We start from the raw sequence: 11,134 nt of genomic DNA on the forward strand, positions 1-11,134 counted from the left end.
GTATTGATAATATCTATATATACAAAAAAAAAATCCAAACAAGGGGACATCACTTCCTGAGCTCTTCTTACTGTGCGTGTATTTGTTTAAATAATTTCCATATAAGATTTCAGCTGCGAACTACTTAGACTCTCCCTCGCTGTCATGTTCGGTGTCACTCTGCACAATAGCTTCATATAAGAACTCTTCATCAAACATACTGTCCAGAAATATTGTTGTCAACCCCAACTATATTTTCTCGTCGGTAGGTATTGTGAAATGCCTATAACCTCCTTTTCGCTACTTACTATAGTCCTTATTAAGCCTCACCGGATAAATTGATCATTTTCACCAGATGTATTTAACACACACACACACACACACACACACACACACACACACCATCACTGAATTTAAAAAGAAAAACACAAACAGCAATAAAATATGTGTAAGTGTAAACATTTTTGAAATTACTCAAAATAATTACAAATTTATTGCAAAAATAATTTCAGGTATTTTATAGGTAGACTGTTATTGAATATTTAAAGTGGCAAAAAAAGTTATAATCTGGTTATGCGGTACGGAAATTGTAGATGTGCGATACGGAAACACAGCTTGAACATATGTATCCGACTCCATCAAATCTGTCATTCAAGATTAAATAGGTATGTAATTTAACCCATTACTAATGCATTCAACGGGAGTTAAATCTCATATTTCTAATACTTCATTATCAAATTATTGACAGATATAAGAGACGCAGTCTCCTTGAAAAACATGCCATTAACAACACAAATTGAAAGTTTAGCGTCCAGTGACAAAAATGAACCCTCGTTATTTGGGTTATTACGCAGCTAAACCAACGGTCAGCAGGAAACATAAAAGTGATTTGATTTATTCATTGTTCCTGTCTTAAATGCCTTTGTTATGGTAAAACAGAAAACCCATAGTTGACGAATGTATCTCAACATTCCAAGTCCTGAGTTTACGTTCAGCCTCAGATATGGAATCAAGCAATCAGATTGGTTGGAAATAATATTTTATTCAATCGACTGCTAGATTTCAGACTTGTGGTTGAAACTGCATACAAGATGTCTATTGAAGCCCGAGCGAGGTTAATAAGAGACCTCACATATCTCTATCATCAGTCGCTTCTGCTAAACAAGCTCATTGGTTTTTAGTAAAAGGTGTCCCTCTTACTCCCCTAGGTAACACATTCTGACTGGGCCAGTGTTATTAATTATACTAAATCTGTTACGCGCGAGACAACTAAGTCAGTCACCATGACAAAACCTAATTTTCAGAAACGGGCAAATGATTTTTATCAAACACGTCATTTTGATAGAGCTCGGTCGCATATGCGACCTTTGGAGTTATTTTTAACCAGATCAACCTAGCAAACTGTGACAGCAAGGCCTACTTGCTTCGTTGTCCATCTTGGATGGGTATATTTATTATTTGGACCTGAGGATGTTAGCAGACTTCGTTAAATTATATGTTGCGAGTTGAATGCGATCACGAGATGCGAGTCGAAAGAGACAAGGTTATTCCGAAAGCTCCTAGGCAATCATCTATAAGAAACAAAGCTCGACGCAAGAGATGAACCACAAATTAATAATTGAACACCAGTCTTCCAAGTATGACGTGCCGGCTACGATGAGCGCATGTATACTATTTTTCATGATGTGAGTTTTCCAACTACCATTCGAAGTACTTACTCAGGGAGTTAGATATTTAATGGTTGGCGATAATTTTTTTATAATTCAGCAGATCAAGACAAAATTAATGCACGATTACTTTGTCACAACTTTGAAATCTTCAGTTCTTGAAGATAAAATCTATTATCAGTTACGTATGTACGAGTAAAACACTGTTAAAAAGCGGATAATTTATAGCCTCTGCTCATTGTCAACTTTCAGGTACGATCCGGAGCAAGATGAGTCGGACGACGAAAGAATTGTACACCCGAAAAGCGACGAGCAGAGAGAACGCCTCACGGAAGCTGTAAGCGGAATTCTTCTGTTTCGGTCCTTGGAGCCAGAACAAATGCAGGATGTACTCGACGCCATGTTTGAAACATCTGTTAGCCCAGGGGAATATGTTATCCGCCAGGGAGATGACGGTGACAATTTCTATGTCATTGATCATGGAATTTATGATGTCCTTGTAGACGTCAACGGGGAGCAGAAGCGTGTGCATAGATTTGATAATAAAGGAAGTTTTGGAGAACTAGCATTGTTGTATAACATGCCAAGATCGGCGTCTGTAGTAGCGGTCACGGAGGGTTCATTGTGGGCCATGGATCGTAACTCTTTCAGGCGCATAGTTTTGAAAAGCGCTTTTAAGAAACGCAAGATGTACGAGGAACTTCTCGAGAATGTAACAATTTTGAAATCCCTGGAACAGTATGAACGTATGAACCTTGCTGATGCGCTAGCATCCAAGACATACGAAGATGGCGAATGTATAATTAAACAAGATGACGATGCCGATGGCATGTTTTTCTTGGAGCAAGGACAAATTCTAGTTACTATCATCAAACCGAATGGAGAAGAAGAGAAGATTGGCCTTCATTCCAAGGGCAAATATTTTGGAGAACTTGCCTTAATAAATAATGCGCCAAGATCTGCTAATGTATATGCTGTGGGAAAGGTCAAGGTTGCATTTTTAGAAAGAGAAAGCTTTGAACGCCTCCTTGGACCGTGTCTTGAAATTATGAAGAGAAATAGTGAACTTTACAAGCAGTATGCTGAGAATGTAAAATAAAGCTGCGTGCGTCTTGTTTTACATTGCCTACATTATCTATGAATAACGACATGCATGGATCGAAAACTCCGTAGAAAGCACTGCTAACAACAAGATCTCGTTGTGGAATGTGTTCTTTTCGTTAGATTTCAACTAAAACGTTTATGTTTTTCCTTGTTCGAATATTCTACTATCTGATAACAGATTACTTCAAAATTTAATTCATATTTCATGATTACTGATTAAAAACTATTTCGATTAAAACTACAGTAAACAATATGAATTATAATAGATGTGGAAGGCAGTCTAAAAGTGCAAGTTATTAATTTCTGAAAAAGTTAATTGATTGTAAATGGGGAGCAATACACAGAAAGTGGCGCATGAGCGTTGTGATTTTGTCGGCAGCAAGAAATCAATGTGATTCATTAAAGATGGCTAAGTACGCGATTACGTCTACTGAGTGACAAGATCAGCAGATGCAGAATAATCATTTCGGCCTGATATGTGGAATGGCTTGATGTGTATTACTATTTAGACCAGGGGTGTCAACCTCATTTCCTATAGAAGACCATATTTGATATAAATATACTTCACTCGAGTCATACATATAATGAGCATGCAAATCTGAGACTGAGAAGAGACCTGGTCTGTAGGCCGGACTAATGAGTCTGGCTGGCGGTATGTTTGATACCCCTAAGTTAGACAGCGCCATGTATATGTGTATTACGAGTTAGATCAAGTCATGTTTATTTGTACTGATGGGAATGCGTCTGTTGATTAAAGGAAGTAAATATATTTTAAAAGCTAATTAGCAAAATTGTAAAATGCATGCATAGATTACCATTTTTGATGTAAAGTTCTCTGATTATTAGTAATGGATGAAATAAAGTTTTCAATTGTTGAGAATTTCTTTATGTAGTGCGTTTGTTTTCTACTAAATTATCAGAGAATGTAAAATATCCGCTGTGTGATTAACATTTACCTTGCAGAACGAATTAGAAAGCAATAGAAGTGAAAATAGTTCTGTAACTGGAAAAAGTGAAATATTCTAGAAATGATACTAATTACGCTAGCAAGTTTATGTATGTTAACTATGGTTTCGGAATGAAAACTATGTTTACGATGGATAAATGTGCGTGTGTGTGTATATATATATATATATATATATATATATATATATATATATATATATATATATATATATACGAATAACTAGCATTATCTTACAGGTTAGAGAATTTTTTATTTATGTTCTACAGAGATTGGAAGCCATTGCTTTGCCTATATGCATTAACGCCGAATTCCATATCGACCTTGCACATATAACCAAAAAAAATGAATGCTACACAGTAGGTGGTATATGCATTCGTGTGTAGCAGACACACCCTCATGTCGACTATGTAATTAATTCTCTTCTAAGTACACAGTCATATCGGAAACCTAAGGGAGAAATCGAGGTATGTATAATAATTAAATTACAGAGAATTACAAATATACACCAAACGGAACAAAAAATGCTATCATATATATATATATATATATATATATATATATATATATATATATATATATATATATATAATACCGTTTTTTAAGATTCTTTCTTGAAACGAGATGGCATTTATGCATTATAATTTTAATGCGATATATTTAACAATATTTACGTTCAATATCTCATGTATGATTTACACACTTTGGGTGGGATATTAATTTTTTTATACATCTGACTAAAAATAGCTTAGTTCTAAATGTCACTTCAAGCTTTTTCTTCTTATTAGTGGTACTAAGTACGAAATATGATTTAATTAAGTCTATCAGTTTCTGATTAGAATATCTGAACTATTCTTTCGTATATATAATTCATCATATATGTGACCGATGACTTCAGCACTCAATGCATTAAGTGAATACTACATGCTGTCAGATTATTTGTAATTAAATACTAGACTTATTCAGATACTGGGAAACTGTTAGTAATGCACTCACCTATAACTAATATCAGAGAGAGCGAGAAGTCTTATTTGCCTATACTAGTGATGTCGTCACCTGTGCAAGATTTTAGAGCGTTTGCGACAAAACGAATATTTCAATGTTATCAAGACAGAACCTATAAGTACCCGACTCATTTCAAAACCTATCCTGTTACTTAGAGTTGTTCCTGAATATGTAAATACTAATTGCAATACTTTTACATCTCCGTAATTTGTTATAATTTAAAAACAAAATAGTAGACGGAGATTCTGTTAATAGTTATATTATCATAATTTAAGCAAATAAACGATATAATGTTATTCCCTCTCAGTTTTTTTTTAATAAAAACTAATTTATCCGTTTGTCTCTCTTATTATACATCTCACAATGTGATATTTAAATAAGTCTGTGAGAATACACTTTTCGACACAGTGGCTATAGTACTTCTTGTACTACTTCCCTTTTCCAATTCGCAGTATATCTTGCCATATATATATTATTCGAACCTGTATTTGAATATTTAAGCTTATTGCATGTTTCTCTCTCTCTCTCTCTCTCTCTCTCTCTCTCTCTCTCAGGATGAACAGATCTAAAACCAAATGTCAACTCTACTGGACCTCCCTCCATTATACATGTATGTATCAATGCGAGTGTAATCACTATCAGGGATGTCAAAAATGAACCCCAATCAAACGTCTTAGAAACAGGAGCGTAGAACATGCGCATCGTATTTCCGTTGTTTATAAGTTGATGATGTTGGTAATGATAGTCTTCCTCTGACGTTTACACGAAAATAATTCTACTCCTCATCCCCGTCCTCCATGAGAATACACTCGCTGATTTAAAACGAATGTCATTTTTTGCAATGGAAAATATTGTAATAATCGTACTTCAATTAATCACTAAAGAATACATAGCGACTACCCGCGGGACTCGGCCAATATCCATTGAACCAACATCTAGTACGAGACTGGTTAATTTCCAGGCGGGGTGGGGCATGGATTCTTAAAAAGATTCCACTGTATAAGTTTAAAAAAGAAAACCTTATTTTGAGGTAACAAGAGAGCAAGTCCTGATTCGAAATAAACTCTCAATCGCCCCACCCCCACCCCCACAGGCCAGAAAAATATTTTCATTTCAACAAGACTTGCATATCGTAGGCATTGTTAAAAAAACTTTTAATTCCCTTTAATTTGCTGCATCCTTGATGGGAGTAATTTGTGTCATAGAATATATTTTCCTCACAAGGCAATGGTTTTGAATATTAATTGTTGTATTAAGAATCTACCAATGCTTATTCTTTTTGAAAAACATGACAGGTCTATCTCGCTGCTCTCTTTAATATCTGAAAAATTTGCCTCATATATTCCATTTTGCATATACATGCTTCAGAAAACAAAGTTCTGGGAAACCATTACTATGGCATGCCTTTATTTTATGAATAAAAATCAATTGATTGTGAATTTCAACAAAAACTTTTATTGGCGATTACCTTATATTCCCCTCTTCATTCTATATTCCTGGACATGCCCACAAACACAATTACATATGCTTACAGAAATAATGTCTGTTCATCGATCGAAAAAGTGAAGATAATATACATGACATTGTCTAACATTACGTTTTGGTTATGAGATAGTGGTTTTACCTCATAGCGTGATTGTGATTTTGATCTCAATAGCTGATCAAAGAAGGCTTGTGTGAGGTTCAACAGACTCAGAGAGTTACCACCGAAAGTACTTCAAAAAGTTTACCACTGAAAATTCTGTCAAAACGTTTACACTGAAAGTAATGTCTAAAGGTTTACCATTGTAAATACTGTCAAAAGGTTTACCACTGAAAATACGTTCAAAAGGTTTACCATTGTAAATACTGTCAAAAAGTATACCACGGAAAATACGTTCAAAAGGTTTACCACTGAAAGTAGTGTATAAAGGTTTACCACTCTAAATACTGTCAAAAGGTTTACAACTGGAAGTACTGTCAAGAGGTGTACCATTGTAAGTACTGTAAATAGGTTTACAATGAAAATACGGTCAAAAGATTTAGCATTGAAAGTGCTGTCAAGAGGCGTACCACTAAAAGTACGGTAAATAGGTTCCCCACCGAAAGTGCAGTCAACAGGTTGTACAAGATACTCGTCTTCGTGTAAAATAAAAAATATTGCAGTCATGGATACGAATACGTTTTGCATTAGGACAAATATCCCGCAGAAGAGTAACTTAATAATCCATCATATGCACGAGTGTTGGATAACGTATATTCAACCAGTGGATCAGACTTTTGCTGAGTGCATGTAACATAACTTTTTTTCTCCCATACAGATGCTTCATATGCCATTTTTATATTCCCGTTGCAAATAACGTGGTTTAATCCAAACAGTGTATAGACTAAAACGTGCTGCAGATTAAACGGACATGGTCTTAAAGACAAAATGATTTCCACTTCAGGTATACGTGTGCTCTCATGTTGGATATGGTCATCTGGCGTGTTTTTTTAAACATGTAAAAGTATGTTACACACGCACATGAAAGAAAGAAAGTCATCATCCTATGGGGGGGGGGGGAGAAACAACCATGCTTTGAGGCAATAACAAAACAAAATTGTTCCCCAAAAACACGAGATGTAATGGAAGACATAATTACTTTCCTTTTAATGAACTCATTTCCTTATATTCAGGTTGTACAAGCTGGTAAATAGATTTTCCCGATTCTGACTGCACTGAAATCAATTTCCTATCAGACATACATTTTGTACTTGTGTATCCACTTAACATGTACACTTTTGTACTTGTGTATCCACCTAACATGTACACTTTTGTACTTGTGTATCCACCTAACATGTACACTTTTGTACTTGTGTATCCACCTAACATGTACACTTTAAACACGTACGTCCATAAAATAAAAATTCAGTGATTCTTATCAGAATTGTGATCAACGACACCCGTATCTTCCCCACCTTCCCTCTATCCCCTGTCCTTTATGATTGCTTTATTTATTGTATTGGGGCCCCGAGTGGCCGAGTGGTCTAAAGCGCTCTCCGTTACGGATCACTGCCATCTCACCTCTGTCTGCGTGGGTTCGAGTCTAGGATTCGGCCAATGTGGGTATGTGAGAAAGCTTGCCAGTAGCTTCTCGTGAGTCGGTGGTTCTTCCCGGTGGTTTTCCGGGTTCTTCCTCCACCATTAATACTGGCCGCCATACGTAGCCTATCGTGTGCTGAAAAATGGCGTTAAACCCCACAACAACAACAACATTTACTGTATTATTTGTAGTATAATACAAACACTTGGTCTAAAAGTCAAAATTCAGGTCTGCATTTAATTGTACTCAGAAATTGCTAGTTCGTGACCTCTAAGAGACTATACAATTGTCATGATCACATGTATTACCCCCTAGTCTTTAATTTAATCGCTTATACGTCGAATCCAATTGTAAAATGCGCAGGCCCAGATCCGCCGTTGCTTAACGAGTCGGCATATCTGGGTCTATGTAGTCTTTTTTGAGTAATCAGTAGAACAAACAACATACCCGGATCTAGCGACGAGTTATGCGAGGTAGATCAGAGACGATCTGGTTGCAATTTGACCTGACATACGGTAAATGAGTTGCTTTCGAAAAGTAAATGACGTTCGAGGAATATTTGCATGACACAAAATGCCACTACTCCCCATGCGTCTCACTGCTACCATTGACTTCATCAAGACATCGTTGATGTCGCAGATCTATTATAGCATAAATGCCGAGTTGTACTACTGTACTATTCACCAATGACGGTATTCATGGACAATACTATGCAATTATACTGAGTTGTCAGATCAAACTACCGATGATTAAATGCATTCTTACGTTTAAAACTTGTTGTTTATTATGTACGACTCAAACAGAACGTAATAACTGACAGTGTTAAAAATGCTGCCATAAGAACGATTATCCCCACTCCAATAAAACCCAACGAATTGTTATTGAAGTACTATTTACAGCATTTTAAAATCAATATGCCACTATAAAAAGAGCATGTGCATTATAACAGACCTTGATTAACTTTCGATGAAATATGAAGAAATAACAGTGCCTACATACATATGTACATACGTACGTACGTACATACACATACATACATACATACCTGCCTGCCAACCTTGCTACCTACCTGCCTACATACATACATACATACATACATACATACATACATACATACATACATACATACATATATTAGATTATAAATTTAAATTTAAGAGCGCTTATGAACACAAAATAAGATCGTTGGTAAGAGTTAAAGAGATTACACTTCATTATTAAGGTGGTGACCAATGTGGTCATTGTGGGTGAGTTAACACTTCATTATTAAGGTGGTGACCAATGTGGTCATTGTGGGTGAGTTAACACTTCATTATTAAGGTGGGGACCAATGTGGTCATTGTGGGTGTAAATCATTGTGTGGATAAAGGTAGCTCATTACGTGTGTTAATCATTGTGTGGATAAAGGTAGCTCATTACGTGTGTTAATCATTGTGTGGATAAAGGTAGCTCATTACGTGTGTTAATCATCATGTGGATAGAGGTAGCTCATTAACTGTTAATCCTTGTATCATTACATGTTAGCAACACGCCCCCATTAACTACTGTTTTCTAAATTTGATTTAATTATATCGAATTTAAAATATATTTATTTAAATTTAATTGATTGTTTGCGTTTTTTTTTATAAAAAAATTATTTCTCATTACATGCTATTGTAATGCAAATTTATTCACTGGAGATGATACTTTATCACAGAAAATAGTTTGATCTTAAATATTCGTTTTAGTAAACTCCAGGTGTTGACCTGGATCGCAACCTTGAAAAAAAGTTAGTAACACCCACGTCAACAAGTTCTTTTTTATTTATTTTTATTGTGGAACTAATAAGAGTGAGATCGATACTGTATTGAATACGTGACCCTAGACTTGTCAACAGTTTTTAGTGAAGTCAACAACTTTTATTCTTAGAGTGAAATGATTGGGTCTTATCGAGAACATACAGGGGCTACGTGATTTTTTAAATATGACCACGTGACCCTCATCGGGGCGTAATATTCAAGTTTGATACCATCGTAGTAGAGAAGTAAACAAAACACAATTGGGCTTTTTTCTTTAAGCTGGAGGGTGTTGTGTCGTTTGGAACTATTTCAAATTACTTGGATTCAAAAGGATTTATTCTTTTTTTCCCTGGAAAATGCGTGTGCTCATATGAGATTCTTGCACAAAGACAGCTGTTATAAAAATTTATTCAGATTTCCAAAACGGGAGTGATTATTCTTCTTTCTACAAGGAAATGTAGACTTCAGCACTACAGGTTACAACATACGTCATTGTCTTCAATCCTTGATTCTTCGTCGGGACTAGAACTTGAAATCATTCGAACATTTTATTTTTAGGACTTCAAAATTTTTATCCCTGGATTATTTTTGGATTATTTTGGACTTGATTCTTAAACCTGTAAGTTCGTATTTTTTTCATCTTTTTACAGAATTGTGCGAGGGAAATAAATTATTTTATATTTTCAAAGCTTGTTGTTTTCATTGTTTCTTGTCTTACTGTTTATTCGAGCCTAACCACGTAATATATGAATAGGGTAGCTTCTTCTAAGGATAATTTTGAATTTTGGCTAGTATATTTCAGAAAACGTTGTTTTTTAAAATTTGAATTCCCCATGTTTTTGAAATGTTTAGTGAAATAGGCAAGTTTTGTCTAAAATGTCATAAAAAGTAGAAATCTTTCTTTCAAATCCTACCCAGGAAAAATAGATCTTTTCAAATAAGATGAGTTGATTCAATTTGCCAGAAAATACGATCTTTCTGAGGTAAAGGCTTCCTTAACGAAGCAGGAAATATTTGTGTTCAATACTTGTTAGAAAAGAATGTTTTGGATAAAAGTGCTCTGATTTCGATCAGTAAGTCTGTATCAGACTCTGACACAAAAGTAAAAGAATTAGAATTAAACTACAAGATGGAATTGGAGTTGAGGAAGCTGGAACTTAAGAAAGAAGAAAGAGAGAAAGATGCAAATGCAGTTACAAGAAAAACAAATCAGTTACAACATGAGACAGAGGAGTTAGTGACAGAAAAGAGAGAAAGAAAAACATGCAAATGCATTTAGATCAGAGAGAAAGAAAGAAAGACGAATGCATTTACACAAAGAATAAATACAGTTAGAGAAAGAGCAAATGCATTTACAGTTGGCGAAAGAGAAGCAAGAGAGGGACTATCAATGCAGAATGAAAGAAATGGAGCTGGCAAGCGAAAAGCACATTCATACTTGAAATCCAAATTTAAGTTTTGACCTTGCAAAGTATATTATATTAGTGCCCCCTTTCAGAGAAAAAGAAGTAGACACATGTTTTCCTTATTTTGAAAACGTTGTTGAAAATTTGCAATGGTCAAGGGAGCACTGGA

General features: G+C 35.2%; 1 protein-coding gene across 1 annotated transcript in view; it reads left to right on the top strand.

The window, feature by feature from the left end:
- The window catches only part of LOC149800780 (cAMP-dependent protein kinase type II regulatory subunit-like), an 83,666-nt gene extending 78,651 nt beyond the window's left edge, over positions 1 to 5,015 (top strand). The window contains exon 4 of the mRNA XM_089954758.1: positions 1,899 to 5,015. Within this exon, the coding sequence (XP_089810884.1) occupies positions 1,899 to 2,745 (847 nt within the window). The 3' untranslated portion in view covers positions 2,746 to 5,015. The remainder of the gene's footprint in view (positions 1 to 1,898) is intronic.
- The last annotated feature ends 6,119 nt before the right edge of the window (positions 5,016 to 11,134 follow it).

The sequence above is a fragment of the Sinohyriopsis cumingii genome, chromosome 4 (genome assembly GCF_028554795.1).
Source record: "Sinohyriopsis cumingii isolate HCF-2022 chromosome 4, ASM2855479v2, whole genome shotgun sequence".
Lineage (NCBI taxonomy): Eukaryota > Metazoa > Mollusca > Bivalvia > Unionida > Unionidae > Sinohyriopsis > Sinohyriopsis cumingii.